Consider the following 18,026-nt stretch of genomic DNA (forward strand, 5'->3'; position numbering starts at 1 on the left):
TTATTTTGAGAGTTGAGTGAAAAACTAACTTGACCTATATTTTACACACATCCGATATTTCATTTCACACGTTTTATTTTGTGAAAATATTAAATTGGGATATTTCACAAGAAAGAAAGTTGTTTTACCCTAATTTTGTTTAAATAACATTGTGATTCAACCCAGGAAGAAATAAAATAAAAAAGAATTTTAGGATTGTTAATACAAGGCAAGATGACGAAGAATATACAGAACAAAAGCAGTAAGTATATAATCTTTATTATTAATAATATTATTACTTTTTCTGTCATTTTATAGCATTGTTTTTGTCGCAGTTAAAAGCCTCGATCCTAGAGCATGTAGTAGATATGAAGATGGCATTCAATCTCATATCTAAAAACGGTACAGGCAATCCATCCGCGTATGAAAAAACCGCTACAAGCCCTGGGATCAAGGTTAAATAAACGAGGCAAAGCCACAAAAATATTTTTAAAAACATTTTTATAAATGACATCTTTTTACTCATTGTAAAAACTTTATATGTTAATTGTTTTTTATATGTTTTTGATATCAAATTTTCAATCTTGTGGTTCTGTGTAAAACCAGTATCATTATTATGTTCGTTTGGTTAGGGAAAAGGCAACAAGAAATAGACAAAATTAATCTAGTTTGAAACGGTGTTGAAAAATGTGGCTTCCTTGACGTCAAACCCCGCTAAAATTGCGAAATTGTTTTCCTTGGCTGTCGCTTTGATTAAACGCCCTGGGCGTTGATGAGGAAGGGATTATCGTAACATGTTATAGCATTATAAACAATCCTGCACTACAAAATGCTACTGATTTAAACAAACACTCCATAAAAAGGGGGCCCTAGAAGGGCCGTTCATTACAGATTTTAAGTCTAAGAAAGGTGTTTATTTGAAATGGGCGTTTAATCGTAGTACTACGATAATCCAAAAGTTTCTGCTTTTCCAGGAATATGAATAGAAAAGCTAGGAAGCATTCTCGACCCCAGAGCTCTTTAAGATAAACTCGAAAGTAGTACTTTCGAGGTTTTAATCTCAAAGAGCTCTGGGGACGTGAATGTCTAGGAAGCTATTTTATTTTTGCACCTAACTCGGTATTTGGCCATCCACTCTACCACAGTCATTTGTGAGAGCACTGGGAAGAAAGTTGGTTATTTCCAAAGTGCGTGTGTTTAGAGGCGGCATTACTTCTTTTATCCTGGCAGCGTTCTCACGTAAATAAAAAAGAATATTTATCACTTCCATTGATTTCGAAAATAGTCGATGAAGGAGGGACTTGGCGTCTTCCCAGACGATACTTAATGAATTATTCAATCCATAAAAACGTTGCATGCAAAGCTGTGCAAAACAAATTTTTATTTTTACCATGTCGTTTATTTATTTATTTATTTTTTAATGTTTTTGGGTGATAACGTAACCGCTAGGAAGCTTGCTCTAATTTTTTCCTGAACGTAGAGTCGAGATAATAAAAAGCTTTTGTGTTTGGGAATTTCCAAAGCCTTACATCAACCTTATCCCAGGGTTTCTTACGCTTTTCACATTGAACTTGTGTCTTCTTTAAAAACTTAAGAAGCACTGGGAAGCACAAGGTTGGTTTTCCATCAATGGTTATTAAACAATACCGTGTTAACACGAAATAGGAAATCATGTATTTATCAAACAAAATCTATGAAAAGTTAAAAACTTTTTTCAAATTCAAAACTGTGAAAGCCCACATGTTGCCACACAATCTCCTCCCTAAGAGGGCTTGTGAGGTTTTTTATAGTTAAACAGAACCTAAATAGCAACCTTGTTTAAGTTCCATCCAACTGTAAGAAACCAGGGAAGAAGAAACAAGCCTGGGTATGAGGTTAGCTCCTACATATGTCAACTGTGTCTCTATATTTAGTCTGGAATATAAGTTTCAACCGTTTTCTTGAAAACAACGTCTGACGACATGAAACGACACCTCACTTTTACTGCATCTTCATGACCCATTTTCGAACCCAGAGCTCTTTGAGATAAACTAGGTTTTAATCTCAAAGAGCTTTGGGCACGAGAATATCATGACCCTTCTCAAGTCGAGTTTTATCACGTGGATGAACGTAGTTTTGAAAATGGTAGTTGTACTACTTATAAGACGAAGAAACAGAAACAATTTTAAGATAATTAATTTCATCCTGATAAGAAAGAATAATACAGGCTACAAAAAAGTTAAAGCCGACAGTCATAAAAGAAAAACCGAGTATCTAAAAACATTTTTTCTTTCTGTTGTGGTATGGTACACATGGCTAATAGAAGTTTAGTTTTTTTATTTATTGATTTGTTTATAATTTCTACCGAGACATACAACTTTTCTACGAGATGTTAAAGCTTTGTTTTTAAGTAGCTGTTGACAGGTTTAAATATAATTTAGATAACCGTGACAGTTTTTACCCTAATCTGCAACCTCATGGATTATTTAAAGCCATTCGTTTTTACATATTCAAAAGACGCAAATTGAGCAAATTATGTGTTAAAATGATAAGTATGCGGTCTCCGTATATTCATGTAAGAAATTCCGCGTAACCTAACTCCGGGTGTAAATCAGAGAAAAAGTAGAGTTTCAAAAGCATAGAGGTATGGCGCTAAAGTTCGGTGAATTTTCATGCTTTTCTGGAGGTCAGATAAACATTTTTTTCACTAATTTTTTTATTGGTTTTTGAGAACTTTTAGTAACTTAGTTTATAAGAAGATTTAGGTTTGTATTTGGCCCAAAATTAGGAACATCTAAGAACAAGCCTAAACCATGCCTTCTAGCTGGACAATTTTACGAATATATTAGATTCTTTTAAAACCAATATGCATACACAATAAAAAAACATGTGTACAGGGAGATATAAAAATAATCAAATTATTTTTTACTACTTGGCATGTGTTAACAATAAAGCGAAGCTCTGTCGGTAAGTTAAAAAGTTTATTTTAGGAGTTTATTTCACGTTCTTAAAAATATTTAGTTGAGAAAGTATTAAAAATAATTTATAATTCCTTTAAGAAATTAGCACCCAACCTCGGAAAAAATAAGGACGCTATTTCTTTATAAAAAAAGCCCGCGTAAAAAGCAGTGACATTTTTGTCTTAAATTGCCAACATGTTTAGCAACCAAATAATTTATTGGGTAAATATGGCGGCACAAAGTTGTCACGACCAACCCCTTTTAATAGATCGGTTATCACTGACTCGCGTTTTGTTATGACGTCAGAAAAAGCGATGACGCTTTTTAAAGGCTTTACCACAGTATTGTTTGTTAATTAATACTATAATTTGTCATTAAGATGTAGAAAGTAAGATTTTAACACTCTTACATGATAATTATGACTAATCTTAAGAACTGGTCATACACAGTCTGTAACGGCTTGAAGGCTGGAATAGAAATAAATTTTTAATGAAATTTGGCGCATATGATATTCTACGGCGGGAAAAAAGCGTCAAAAGTATCTACGGGGGAGATTTAATTGGATTGTGTTCACATGTGTAGTTTTTTAATTTCTTTGTGGTTATTAACAATGGTTTGTTCGTTTCTGTTTTGAAAACTGTGTTGGCCGGTGTTCTAAAAAAACAAGTCTTAACTTTCAACAAAATTAATGCTATTTCTGTTCCTATATTTAAAATTTAAAGTTCACAAAGTACATTTACTTTCTCAGTTACTTCACATTTACATATAAAAACATACAAATAATTTAAAAAATGTATATATAAGTACTCTGAAACTATCGTAAGTATTCTGGTGCAAACGGCCAGCCTGGTGTTATTATCACAATCCGTTCGCAAGTGTTAAAAACACCGTGGTTGAGCATTTGTAAGTGCATTTACGCTGTGGGAAGGCTTGCAGTCTTGTTAACGAATGATCGTTAATGAAGTTTAAAATTCTTTGACTGTATTTTTTTATGGTGATTTCGTGTTTTTCATGGGTTCCTGTTTTTTTTTATAGATAAAAGTGTTGTTTTAAACACTGAAGAAAATAAACAAAAATCTGGCTGTTTACATACGCATGATAATCAAACTGAGAGGATGAAGCTCAATGTTTACATGGTCCTAATCCTTATTCTGTCGTGTTATGGTAAGTACCTTACATCTTTAGAAACCGTCTGATATTTATATATTTGCTGTATAAGATAACAATAATAAGTTGAATCATATATACACTAAATGCACGCATGTTCTTTTTTATATAAAAAATGGTTTTTATCGTTTGTCTTTTCTTTTTTTTGTCTTCTGATATTGATATTTGCTGTAAATCAGCTGTTTGGGTTTGTTTATTTTTTTGATGCGTCTGCAATTTTTTAAGAGAAATGTCATCTTAAAATATATTAAAGCTAGCTAACTTTTTAATGCTACTAGCTAGCTAGCAGCTAATTTTAATATGCTCTAACATACAAAATAATTGTCTTCGTATATTTGTATATCTTAAAAAATCATTTTCTATTAAATTCTGGTTGCTATGTTTATTATTTTAATTCTAACTTTCTAAGATGTTGGGTAAAATTTGACTTAAAGGATTAGACCTATTTAGCAAAGGCATGGTAAAATATCATATACACATGCTAAACTATGTTCTATAGATGTGAGAATAATTGTCAAAATTCCTAGGAGTACTTAACATGAGAACAATAATGTCTGTTTATTTAAGAAAACATCTGTAAAATTTGAATGATGTTTGAAAGAAGGTAAACAAGTAATATTATATGTTTATTTACTCATGGTTTGAAGCACTTCAAAATAATTTGTTTAAATTAATGCAGTGAAAAGTATTAGGTATATACATTATAATATCAAAACCACCTGAATATCAACCTGATTTTTAAAAATATAACTGTAGAGGTTATGATTTATTTTCACAGGAAATTTTTGCTGGTTTTATTTTTTTATTCACATTTAAAAAGAAATTAACCATCAGGTCAAAATTCATTATGATTGAAAGCCTTTTAAATAAGTGACAAAAAATGACACACTGTGGTATGTAAATGATAACAATTTGTCAGATTTTTTTGTTTGCTTAAATTGAAATTACTTTAACAGATTTCAGATTTGTAGTCCTTTTAATAAGTTTTACCACACAAAGGTTTTTATAAAATGTGTCATAGAATTTTGAATTTAAACATCATTGTAACCATAATTAGAGCTATTCATTTAAAGTAATTACTTAATTACTCTTTTGTCATTAAAAACTCTTTAACCTCTGTGTTGTGATTTATAGTATTGTTTTGATAAGTAAATAAAATTTGTGTTTTTTCCTGCAGAAAATTGTATAATGCAAAATTTAGATATGAGCATACCAGACCTTATTAATCAGACTGTTTTTATTTTTTTTTATTATTTGGCATATATACCATCTTAAAAAAATTTTCTAAAACAGAAAAGAAATCAAGACATAGAATACAATTGTGATTTTTAAAAAGGGAAATATACATGTTCCTTTTTTATATACTATAAATCATGAAAACTTTATTGCAGAAATTTTTCTCTGTTTCTTATGGAAGTTATCATTAGTCTAAATCAACAGCTTCAATTAATTATATTTAACTTTAGAATCAATCAAATTATTATTTTATCTAAAATGTCTTTTTTTTCAGATATAGTTTGTCTATGCAAGCTCTAAATCAACCAACTGTTTTTGTTTTGTTTTATAGTCTGTCTTCTTACAATAACTCATTCTTTTTTGATGATAAAACTAATAAAAATTACTTGGCTCATTTTATATTTCCTGTTGTTTGCTTGTTACGTTTACTTGTTGGTTAATTGGTCTGATCGTACTTGTGACCACATATTTTTATTATTAGTAAAAAAATTTAATAAAATTTTTTTATATTCCAGGGTTCCTATAAGTTACAGATTTAAGTGATTGTTTCAATATTTCATATGGTAAAAGCATCACAAACATTCGGAAAACCAGAAAAAATGAACATTTGTTTTGCTCAGGGAAAACAATACTTATCAATGAAAATTTGATTTTGATTTAAACAAAAACTCTACTTCATTTGAGAAATTATTTTGTTCTTTAATTTTCTTTGTACATATATATTTGATTTTTAAGACTGCAATAAAATATATTACATCAAAGGATTCAAAATCCAACTGGATATAAAGCATTAAAACTTTTTTTACTTTAAAATTATCTTTAAAATATTTTGAATATTTGAAAATTTTTACTCAATGATTTATTAAAGCACAAAAGAAAATCAACATAGTAAACAAGTGCAAGTAAAAACAATGGTTGATCTTCATTTGGTCACCACCAGTTGTTGAAAGCATTGAAAAAAATGACAAAATTAATTTTTGTCATTCTAGCAACATTTACCACATCAACGTCAATGCCTATTAATGTATCCTTGGGTTTTATTGCCCCATTACATGACAGTTTGGACCCTCTTGGTGCACTTGGACAAGAATTGGTGAGTATGCAATACTTCCAGTGATTTTGTTTTTACATGTGTTAAATTATATACTAATCTAATTTGTTGTTCTGCCTATTACCAATCCACTGCGATTCATACTGACAAAATTTTATACATGCTTTAAGTTATTTAAAAATATATATATATATGTATATATACTGCAAAATATATGTACTGTGTGTTTTATTTTCTTTTTTAAATTTCATTCTTTAGGAATCAGCATTTAAGCTTGCTGTACAGGCTGTCAATAAAGCAAAACCAAGCAGGGTTAAAATTAGGACAGACTTTTCAGGTATATATATATACTTGTTTTAATTAGATATGGTTTCCTATGGTTTTCATAGTTTTTTTTTCTTATATGTATATAAGTCGTAAATTTTTTAATTGTTGTCTTGTTGATTATGGTTTACTTTGCAATGTGTTATGAACTTTTTATCAACTTAGTGCTAACAAATACATAATTTTTTTAGTTGGTGTAAAGGATGAAACTGCAAACCCAGCAGATGCTTGTAAAAGTGCCGCAAGTTATTTTAATAATGATGATAAATTTGTTGGTATTGTTGGAGGATATTCATCTGCATGTTCTGTGGCAATGCAAGGGGAACTTAAACGTCTTAGTATGTACTTCTCCTTTTTATAACTTGCACTTGTGGTTTTGTATCTCCTCTGTAATAATAAATTGTATATAATGCTTTTCAATTGATGAAATTGTTCATGGTGAAAAACCTATAGAAGAATTTTATTTGTTAAAGTACAAAACTTTGGCTTAGGTACACTGTTTATCATTTTACCAAAAACAACTATGTAAGATTTATTTCTGCTTGTGATGGTCCTTTGTTTCTCGCACCATACCAAAATGGATTAATTCGTGCTGAGAGATTTATTTTGTTGTTATTTTAACTTAACTGTTTTTTTTTGTTTGATTTGCAGAATCTGAAATTCCTCAAGTTTCGTACCGCTCACCATCTATTGATTTTTTGGACACCACTACTTATCCATCATTTTTTCGAACCACTTCTAATAACAGACAACAGGCGCATGCCATTATTGATATAATAAAGCATTTTCGTTGGAGTCATGTATGTTAATTAATTATTTATTGTGGGTTGTTTATGGGATGCCTTTTTAGTTAAAAAATTCTTGGTTCTATTCTTGGTTCTTCTGTTAGTTTGGCATGTACCAAGTTCTTTTTAAGAATATGACGACATTTTCTTACCTATTAAATTTTAAAGTCACATTGATTTCAAAATTACAGAGTCATACATTTTGCATATTTTTAGTGGTACGCATCAACAAAACTTACTGATAAGATCAAATTGGCAGCTATTACAATGCTTTCTCTAATTACAAATTCTGTGCCCTCAAAATGCGATTTCAAAAGAAATATTTTCTTCTTATATAATAAAATCTGATCTTAAACATAACAACACTCCACCCTTTGTGATGTTTCTCTTTGCAATTTCTTGTAATACGCCCACTTAACATGATCTTGGGTAATTTAGTTTTTATTTCAAAGTTGAGACAAATCCAAGTTTTTCCCATAATGTTACTTCTCTTTATCTTTGTTAATAGGCATCCATTATCCACACTGATGATTTGTATTATGGGAAAGAACTTAGCGATGAGATCATCTCCAAAGCAGCAATATCTGGTATTCTTATCAAGGAGAGAGTTTCATTCACTTCAGGCGACTCCACAGAAAAATTAGATAAAAAATTACAAGTTGTAAGTTCTTGGTTAAAATCACTATGTGATGTACAATAAGCTGTCATGAAGAAGATCTCACTCATATCGATTTAAACTGTATAACGTGTTCATTATATAAGCCTTTTTTATTTAATAGATAAAAACTTCTGGATCTCGCATCAATATAATTGTTGCACAAGGAAAGGATGTGTTCACAATTTTTAATCGCATCAAAGCTAAGGTAATTTTGTCTTGCTCAATTTTGTTGATGCACTTAAATTTGAGGATGATATTTCCCTCGCTTGTTTTACATATTTTTCTTTGAAACATTTCTTAGAATATGCATGGCGAGGGATGGGTATGGATAGGAAGTGATGGAGTTACAGAATTGAACCTTGGGTTAAGTGATAGCGTAAATACAACAAGTAGTGGTTTGATTGGAACTGCTCCAGCAAGTAAATTTAAAATTGATTGTATTCTAAAACTCATGACACAAATAGTGTATTGCATACGTTGTATGTAATGTTATGTTTGATTTTTCTCAGGCTTTACGGGACCAAGCTTTTTAAAGATTGTCATTGCGTGGTATTCTGAAAGCGAAGAAGATTACCCTGGTATTGTCTGGAAAAGTCAAAGTGTATGTTGTCATAAAATTTACACACAGGGTGAATGCACCTTGTAAAATTCCCTAAAAAACTTAAAATTGAATAGTATTTTATTAATATATTCAGTTTTTCATCCTAAAGTTTTTACCTCTAATTTAACCCCAGAACCTCTTAAACTTTTCTAAAATTGACCCTGCATGCATATACGTATAACTTAGTATCTATTTAAGAAAATATTTTGCGTTTTTAGGATCCCAATGTCAGCCCATACGTTGCTCAAGTATATCGTGCTGTTTCAGCATACCACACACTTCTAAACCAATTGGCTGAAGAAAATGCAATAACAACGGTAAACTTTATATTTTGCTATTGTATCTGTATTTCTTTGCTTTTTTCTTTGAGGATTTATATAACAAAAGGTTTACTAATAACCAAAATTTATTGCTCAAATATCAGAAGACCTCATACTATTGTTTTATTTAGACAACACCTGCTAAAACCATTCGAAAGCTGCTTGTGCAAAAGTTAAAAAAACTCAAAGATGCCAAATCCGCTGTAGACGTAATTTTAGGTATATTATTTCTAACACATGTTATTACCTTTCCAAGAACCGGATTTATGTTTGAATTTCCATTTTCGAGCATTGTGCAAATAAAATATTTGTTAGACAATTTTTTTCTATTGCCTTAAAGGTAGTGGCTTGTACTTTGATAAAGAAACCGACGACAGGCCAATATTTGCTATTCGAAACTGTGTTGTAAGTATATTATATGACTCTTGTACTTTTGGCTATTTATCTGTAGGGACCTTATTTTAATCATTTTATTACATGAATCGATTTTCTTCAGGATGGAAAATGCAAAGATGTTGGTTCTTGGAATGCCAACAAATTAACCAAAATACATTTGCTCTCCACTCCAACCAATCAAATAATTTGGCCTGGTGGTGGTTCTCAAACCCCAACAGATAAGGGTAAACCAGGAAAAGCCTTGTTTCGGTTAGCGTTCGTTGCCCCAACTAATCAAGCTCTTGGCACGCTATCAGAATATGGTCGTGAGCTTGTATCAGCATTTAAAGTTGCAATTGATATCATTAATAATGATAAAATATATCAAGTAGAACTGGATGGCATTATAAAAGACGAAGGGCTAGATGGTATGGACTCATGTGATATTGTTGGACAGGAAATCAAAAATTTAGACTTGGTTGGAGTGGTTGGAGCCTATAGATCTCAATGTTCCATTAAACTTCATAAAGTATTAGGTGTGTAGCTTTAGCTGATAATTATTATTTGCATACCTTGACCATTCTTAGGTGTAGGGATCACCAAACTTTTGCATACATGTGTTTTTTTTTCTTAGAATCAAAAATGATACCAATTGTTTCATATGCTTCTCCTGCTGCTATACTATCAAATAAAACTGAATACAAAAATTTCTTTCGACTCTCACCGTCTGATAAACATCAAAGTGAAATACTCAAGCAGATTGTTCGAAAGTATGGATTCAAAGAGGTAAGGTGCTTGCTTTATTTTCCTTCCTTATTTCTATTTATTCGTTGTTTAAAACCACGTGTTGTTTCCAGGTCTCCACGTTGTATTCTGACGAGATTTCATCAAAGGGAATTGCAAAACATTTTGAAAAACTTATCAAAGACGATACTGTCACTCTGACAGCTTCAGTTGAATTTCCACAACACTCCCACTCGAGTGTATTGAGGACCTATGTGGAGAAGGTAATAAATCTTTTTCGTCAACAATTTTTTTATATGGAATTATTTCTATTTAGTTATATTTTAATGTGGTAATCACTTTCTTCATATTTTTGTAGATCAGACAATCTGGTTCTCGAGTTATTCTCGTGTCCGCGTTGCCAAAAGATGCGACTTTATTGCAACAAATTATCAAAGAATTAAACATGGCTGGCCAAGGATGGATTTGGTTGGGATCTGACGGTGCGACAACCTTAAATTTTCCTAAAAACTCTGACGTGGCTAAAGAATTAGAAGGCATGCTTGGTATTAATCCAAAGAAGGGAGATGGTGCTTTGTATTACAACATGTTGTCCACATGGTTACGTAAAGATAAATTACAATATCCTGGAATAGTCCACACGTCATCGGTAATTTCATTTAGCAATTTTTCTATAAATTCAGTTTAAACGTCACTTCAGATACCCTATAAGCAAAACAATAGTTATTTGAGATTTCTATTTCGCGATTTTTAATTCCGCAATTGGGATTTCAAATTTTTTTATTCCTCCTTTTTGCCCGATTCTTAAGGTCACAAACTCTAATTGCGCGCTCTTTCCTACCGAATTTATATAACAACTAGCCAGTGGCTCGTAGAAAGATCCACATTTTCCGTTCTTTATACGTGTGTCCTGCTACTTGAGGTACCATATTGAGCAGAGGCAGACAGAATACGGCTATTATGTGTTTATTTCTACATCATCAGGGTGATTCATCTCTGCCATACACAGCGCAAGTGTTTGATGCGGTCAACGGTATCGCTTTGGCATTATCTGATTTGGTATCAAGAAAATTGATTTCACACAAGTCGGATGCGCTCACAGTACGGAAAGTGCTTAGCGAGAAGTTACGAAGTTACAACAGCGCCGAAAATGGCTACTTAAGCGCGACTGGAACGACAACTAAGGTTTATTTTGATGCAAAACAAGATGGACCTTTATCATTGGATGTAGTTAATTTATTGGTAAGTGGGAATATTTTACATACGTTTGGCTAAAGTGACAAAGAAAACATCTATTTTGCTACAAAAAAGACTTTGTGAACAACAACTTATGCTACTGAATGTACAGTTGGTGTATTGGAAACTTTGTTTTAGTTTTTCACCCTTTTAGAATAGTCTTTTTATTGTGCATTACTTAAGCAAGCCGAAAAACGCCTAACTATTACATTATAGGATGCCAAATGGAAAACAATAGGCAAGTTCACCGACGATAATAAATATATTCAGTTTATCACCGATCCAATATTTCCCGGTGGTACCACAATCCCCGTTGTTGGTGCTGGTAAAGTGAGATATCAAGTGGCTGCGTTTCTGCCGAAAAACAAAAAACTCGGATCACTCGCTGAATTGGGACAGCTATGGGTAAGTTTTCTAATAAATTGGTATTCTTATTTTGTATTTGTTTGTCGGACTGGTTGTTTCTGTTCTTCTTACTCTTGCATTATTTTGTTTTATATGGCATTATTTGTTATCTAGGAATCTGCATTGAAATCGGTCGTCAGTTGGGTGAACAACAATGATACTTTGACTGTCGGTTTCGACTTGACGACTTACGATACCGGAATTTCGTCGGAAAACTGCTCTTTTCTTGCGCAGGTAAGCGATGCCTTTTTCGATTTAAAAGCAATGGCCACTTGACGAGAATTTCAGGAATTTTGTCAGGATGTCGGGAAAAAATCGCAATTATCAGCAATTTCTTTGGTTAAATGCTAAATCGGAACTAATTTCGTTTTTCAAAATGTTTGCGCGATTGAATTAAAAGAAAGGAGAAGAACATTATTTTTGCAACAAGTATCTCTCCAATTTTGGCAACTTTAAACTAACAGTTGTGTTTTGATATTAAAGGTTCCCATTTTTATTTTTAGCAATTACCGAGCAATGTTGATATCATCATTGGTCCTGCCCGTTCTAAATGCACCGCGATGTTGTACAACAAAATAGCAAGTCGCGGTGTCCCTGTGTTTACCTACGCATCCACGTCATCAGTGCTCTCCAAGAAATCTTTGTACCCTAATTTGTTTCGACTATGCCCATCAGATACTCACCAGGCCTCAGCTTTGTCAGATTTGTTCGAGAGATATTCCTGGGAGAAAATTGGTATTATAGCTGAAGAGGGTTTGTACGGGGAAGAGTTAGCGGCGGATATTGAAACATTACTGAGGAGGAGACAGATTAAAGTGACTACGAAACAAACATTTAAACCGTCTGAACCCAGCCTCAAAAAGCAAATGGCTGCGGTAAGAAATACAGCTGTCAAATATAGCGTTAAAACATTTCGTCTTACTCTTATATGAAATATAAAGAACGAGAAGACTTATTTTAATTCAGCTGTGTTGTTTTTGTTATTTAGTTAAAACAAGCTGGTTCGGCAGTTAATCTGGTCATTGCAAACCCAAGAGAAGCAGTACGGTTATATCAAGAAGCTTTTGAGCTGGTAGGTAGAAATTTCTCATTCTTATTCTTTTTTTTCACAGAATAGGTCCTGCAAACACCTCAATACTCCTAGAAATGAAATAATCCTGGATAACGCTTTAAAAGTTTCATTAAGCCGAATCTACACTGCACGATATTCGCAACGATTTTTGTGACGAAATGTAGAAACCAATTCAACTTTTCGTCATAACGAAAATCAAATTCGAGTATTGATGACGATCGTCGTAAAAATCGTCCCGTGTAGGTTCGCTTTTAATAGATAAATCTGTTTATTGACTCTCCTTGATCACTGTTTGAAAAGGTCAAAAAACAACAAGAAAGCTCCTAGAAAAAAATAAGTGGCGCATTTTTGTGACGCACATTTTAAGGGTATCACACACACATGGTTTTATCTTTTCTTCTTCTTATGTTATCTTGTCACCTTATAGCGAATGGTTGGTAAAGGCTGGACATGGATTGGCTCCGACGGCGCAACTGCGACAATGTTTAAAAGTACAAATAACTTACAACGTGCCATGCAAGGTATGGTTGGCTTTCGTCCGAAAGCTGGCTCGGGAAAGTTATTTCATGATATATTCACTGAATGGCTACAATCAAACCCAATGGCTGACAAGCAAGTATGTAGCTACTATTATTCATATATTAAGTCTGGCAAGGAATGAGGAAAACGAGCGCGGTATTAGGAAATTTTGTAATTGTGTTAACAATTGCTTTGTATTTATTCCGATCAGTTGAGATGCGTCCTATAGTGCTAAAACTTAGAATGACTTGCGTCATATTTATTCTCTATTAGATTTTGTAGCGCATACCAGTTATTTATTGGAACCCCTGTGTTTTTTATTCTAGTTACCGTACCTCTCTCAAATATTTGATTCCATTTTGTTGCCGTCAATTGCTCTTCACAGGCTTCACAAAGAGAAGAAGATAACAGCTGTAAGTATACAATCTTGAACTCGCTTGTTCTGTCTGTGTTCTTTTGTCGCTGTTGTACTTATATAATCTTGAATCTCGAATAATCTCGTTTAGCTGATGCAACTAAACGATCTTCTTTACACTTGTGCTAAGGAGCTTTGCCTTGATAATTTCAAGGCTAATAATGATACACGCATGTGGAAGTTGGGTTGTATCTTAAAGCTTCTTTGTATGTACGACCACAAATGTTTTCTCTTTTAGAAAGTATCAAAAGTAGAAGCTAGAATGTACCTTCTGAGTCAGCTTAGGGGAATGACGGACAGTTCTAAAAGTTTTGCGAGTACAACTAATCAAAGGTTATACTTCGACTCCTACCAGGACGTGACCACAGCTTATGACTTGGTTAACTTAAATGTGAGGATGTGTTTCACACTTATTTTTGGTTATGCATTAGTTTAATTACTTTTCCGTTACAATTTGTCGATTTTATTTCCATAGGGTGACAAATGGGTAACTGTAGGTAGCTATGACAACGGCGAGTTAGACATTACCAGGTAAATACTAAGCTGTGCAAAAACGATTTTTTTATTTACATCCATAAAGAATTGATATATCAGATTTGTATATTTTTGTTATTTTAGCAGTGTCATATGGCCAGGTGGCTCCCGCACAGTCCCTCCTTCGGATCAGCCAAGGTTAGTTCGACTATGAGTAGTCTTTGTTTAGGAAACACGATGTTTCTTAGCGTCAGCCTGAGATTATAGATACTTTCAACTGCGAACTTGCAAATTGTTGTAAAATTGAAAAAGTAAATTGATGGATTGGCAGGGCTCTTGCTGAAAATAATTTTAAGGGTAGGGGTCTATAAATTGCTATGCTATAAATTTTCAGAAAAAAGTTAGGTAAAATTCCGAGTTGAACCTCAAAGTATGTTTCTTGTAGGTAAAAAGAACGTGTACCACCAGAATTAATAAGCGGTTTCCTTTCTTTTCTCTGCCTTGCTTAGTGTCTTATCTAAGTTATTCTCATTATTGTCTTATTGATTTTGTTTTTAGTAATGGGAACGGCAACTATGGAAAGGTGGAAGAAGATGGCGGCACATCAAATGGTTTGATTGTGTTAGCGGTCGTATTTAGTATCTTTGGTGTGTTGGTCATCATTTTTATGATTTATATTGTTCGTAGAGTTCGATACAGACATTTATATATGCAGGTAAGTTTAACCATGGATGGTGAATTTAGAAAGCGCTAATTACGATTTCTAATATTACGTATTTTTTATTCAAGTACCTTCAGGGTAAGAAATAGTGTGAGAATAAAAGCGTACTGCGTAAATAAAATCCGCATAAACGCCAAAACAATGGTAATTTGCACGGAAAACACAAATTCAAGATCGCTGTAATAAATTCCGCAATTTTTATCCGTGTTAAAAATTCTAACAAATTAATTACGCCCGTACCTATAATTTTTGAGGGCCTAAATGCTCTAAATAATTCCTTACTTTTTTTGCATTTTAGTAGTTGCTGAAACTTAAAGTTTAAAGGGACCTATACTTTTCAATGTCTTCTGTTTTAGAGCGATTTAAATCAAGGAGGTGTGTTCTCGGTTCTGTATGGTCACACTGTAAATAGACCAGGAGTGAACTTGCTGCCTCCTCAAACAGCAACCAATGGCCATATCAAAAAGGAGACGGAGCTGAACGATCCCATGATTCCAAGGCATGTGTGACCACGATTTACATTGAATGTAAAACAAATAGGCTAATCATAGCGATATCGGTAACGAAATGTTGTAAACGTTCCGTTTGTAACACACCGAAAATTAGCTATACTATATCGTCTCTGGACGAAAATGAGGAAACACTTTGGAATGTATTATGTATAACTTATCAAGGACAAGCTGGTATGTTTGACCAATGAGATGATGAAATCAATTAAATTTAGTGTTTATTCAAGAATAACATTTAGAATGTATCCGTGTTACAGAAAGCACGAAATATTCAGCATTGCAATCCAGTGTATATATGTTGCGTTTCGTCGTAATTATTTATATAGTTAGATATACAAAATTTTTACAATTTTTTTTGTCATTTTCTTGTTTGTAAATAATTTTGTGTTATTTTAGTTATTATTTTTCCTCTTGATGTATTTTTAAGTCGAAAATATTTTTATTATATATTTTTTTTTGATTCCTAGACCCGAGGAAATTTGTACTTTCAAATTACCTGTTGATAAAAAATAGTTCCGTCTCTCCGTCACTTCATCGGGTAACCCGTGCTTTGCCACAATAGAGCACCGTAGGACTGTATATTTGCTTATTTATTTCAAAGTTTAATTTTGAACGGCATTGTATATTTTATTTTTATAAAATCGTGTTCGCCATGCATAGATAATTTTCTACTCTATTTCAAAAGAAAAAAATATAATTCAAAAATAATAAATAGTTGAACGTTGTATTTGTTTGTCACTGTCACACTGTTGTATTGCACTGTCACTGTTCGCTTCATATAAACGCTTCCTTTTATTAGACGACCCCCCTCCCCCTCCATTTAGATTAAACGTTTCCCCTATAACAAAATTTCTCTTCCATTAGATACGAAAACAGAAAAAATATAGGTTTAAGAAAGTTCATTCCCCACCACCTAGCCCTTAACCTAACATTAAAAAATAATTGGAAACGTCCCTAGCGTTGAGGCATAGCTGTGTGCCCTGCATGTAATGTGTAACAAAATGCACCTTTCAATCTTGTCTTTCATGGAAAATTATTGTTCTAAATATTAGACCTAAATCTAAGAATCAGCAGAAAGTTAAAGCAGTTTCCACAAAAGGTAGCAAAACAAAAATACTTTTATTTTCTATTCGCTTTGCTGAACCGAAAATAACCTTGTTTATTTTCAAAACTCCATACGCGGTATTTAGTAGTGTTTTTTCAGTAATCGATTTTGGTCGAATTGGTCCTAAGAAGAGAAAAAAAGAATTTCCTTTCAACAAACATTTGCGCATTGGGCAAAAAATATCATGTAATGGCTGACAGTGAAATTGTAACAATTTTACACATATCAACCAAAAAAATGTCTGTTTTCCAGAAACTATGTAAAAACTTAAAAGTTTACAAGGGGCTATTTGAGAATTGGTCATCATTTAGGTCAAAAATAAAAAGTCTACAAAAACACCCGTTAACATTTGATTTAGTTTTAATTAGGCTTATGCTATGGGAAAATAACATTTAATACCAAGGCAGGTCCTACTTTTTCGTACATTTTGCACCATTTGTACAACTCTCTTGAAAAATTTAGTGTCGGACGGAAATTTTCATTATAGCCTTTTACCGGCGTTTCTTTTTAAAAAAGAAGTTTTTGAACGTCTCAAATCTGTTTGAGTTGGAGGAGGGATTAAAAAACTGTCCAAAAAAGATAAATAATTAAAAAAATAGATTGAAATAAAGCTGTTTTAATTAAAGTGCGTCCAATAAAAATGAATACTTTCAAGAACTTCTAAAAACACAAAACTTTGAATATTTTTCACGGTTTATAAGAAAGCTTATTAAAACCGAAATTGTTGCTAAGTATCAATTAAACCCTTTCGGAGAAAAGAAACACAGATAATACATCCATAACTTGTCAAGATTTTTCAATGTGAAGACTATTTTAAAGCGATTCCTTTTTTTTCGTCCGACACTAAAATAAATAATGTCACTCCATTGCTCTTTAAGCTATTTTAGAACTTTCGAACGTCGTTCGAATGATCGAATGTTTATTTTTTTAAATCATTCACGTCTTTTTGCTGACATTTAAAATGGAGCCAACCGAAAATGCGTCGTCTGTCTCGTCAGCAATGTCTCATTCTTCTACGACCAATGAAAATGCACCAGCCATTATTAAAAAACGTGGTAAGTTTTTTTTAAACACGTAGCCTAAGTTTTCTTAGATATCATAGATTTCTTGTATTATATATTATTTATTGCTGAACCAAATAATCCTTTTTAACTGTTTTACTATCAGAACATGATGAAAAGACTTATTCATTCCGTCCAACACTAAAATACCATTATGTGTGTCATAATGAATCTGTCGCGATTCGATTGTTCTCTTTTTCATAAATTTAATTTTTTTTCTAGGTCGTCCAAGAAAGGGTGAGCTTTCCATGACGAACTCTCAAAAATGTAAAAATTATCGAGCAAAGAATAACACAATTGAAAAGAAGAAAACCGAGGCGCTACGAAAAA

The 18,026-nt window shown here is 32.6% G+C and overlaps 1 protein-coding gene across 2 annotated transcripts; it reads left to right on the top strand.

The window, feature by feature from the left end:
• Positions 1–3: 3 nt before the first annotated feature.
• Positions 4–16,250, top strand: LOC130662858 (uncharacterized). 2 transcript variants are annotated; one of them, XM_057461799.1, is made up of 29 exons: positions 4–241; positions 3,954–4,082; positions 6,311–6,414; positions 6,631–6,709; positions 6,888–7,034; positions 7,348–7,496; positions 7,990–8,142; positions 8,261–8,344; positions 8,441–8,558; positions 8,649–8,740; positions 8,959–9,057; positions 9,192–9,279; positions 9,401–9,465; positions 9,557–9,971; positions 10,070–10,221; positions 10,293–10,442; positions 10,538–10,828; positions 11,164–11,421; positions 11,632–11,820; positions 11,935–12,054; positions 12,324–12,695; positions 12,809–12,892; positions 13,320–13,508; positions 13,738–13,824; positions 14,065–14,217; positions 14,302–14,357; positions 14,445–14,498; positions 14,859–15,015; positions 15,378–16,250. In XM_057461799.1, exons 1-29 carry the CDS (start codon positions 214–216, stop codon positions 15,528–15,530), a joined length of 4,215 nt encoding a protein of 1,404 aa, XP_057317782.1. In that variant the 5' UTR covers positions 4–213; the 3' UTR covers positions 15,531–16,250. The 2 variants fall into 2 exon arrangements, with proteins under 2 accessions (XP_057317782.1, XP_057317781.1); XM_057461798.1 differs by lacking the exon at positions 4–241 and adding an exon at positions 2,590–2,644.
• Positions 16,251–18,026: the final 1,776 nt, after the last annotated feature.

The sequence above is a fragment of the Hydractinia symbiolongicarpus genome, chromosome 10, assembly GCF_029227915.1.
Source record: "Hydractinia symbiolongicarpus strain clone_291-10 chromosome 10, HSymV2.1, whole genome shotgun sequence".
Lineage (NCBI taxonomy): Eukaryota > Metazoa > Cnidaria > Hydrozoa > Anthoathecata > Hydractiniidae > Hydractinia > Hydractinia symbiolongicarpus.

Bases quoted from the DNA above. Each gene is read 5' to 3' on its own strand.
- LOC130662858 (XM_057461798.1), top strand. From the start codon at position 2,605: ATGGCGCTAAAGTTCGGTGAATTTTCATGCTTTTCTGGAG. The intron at 9,280-9,400 runs GTATATTATTTC...ATTGCCTTAAAG, and splicing joins CGCTGTAGACGTAATTTTAG to GTAGTGGCTTGTACTTTGAT. The intron at 9,466-9,556 runs GTAAGTATATTA...GATTTTCTTCAG, and splicing joins TTGCTATTCGAAACTGTGTT to GATGGAAAATGCAAAGATGT.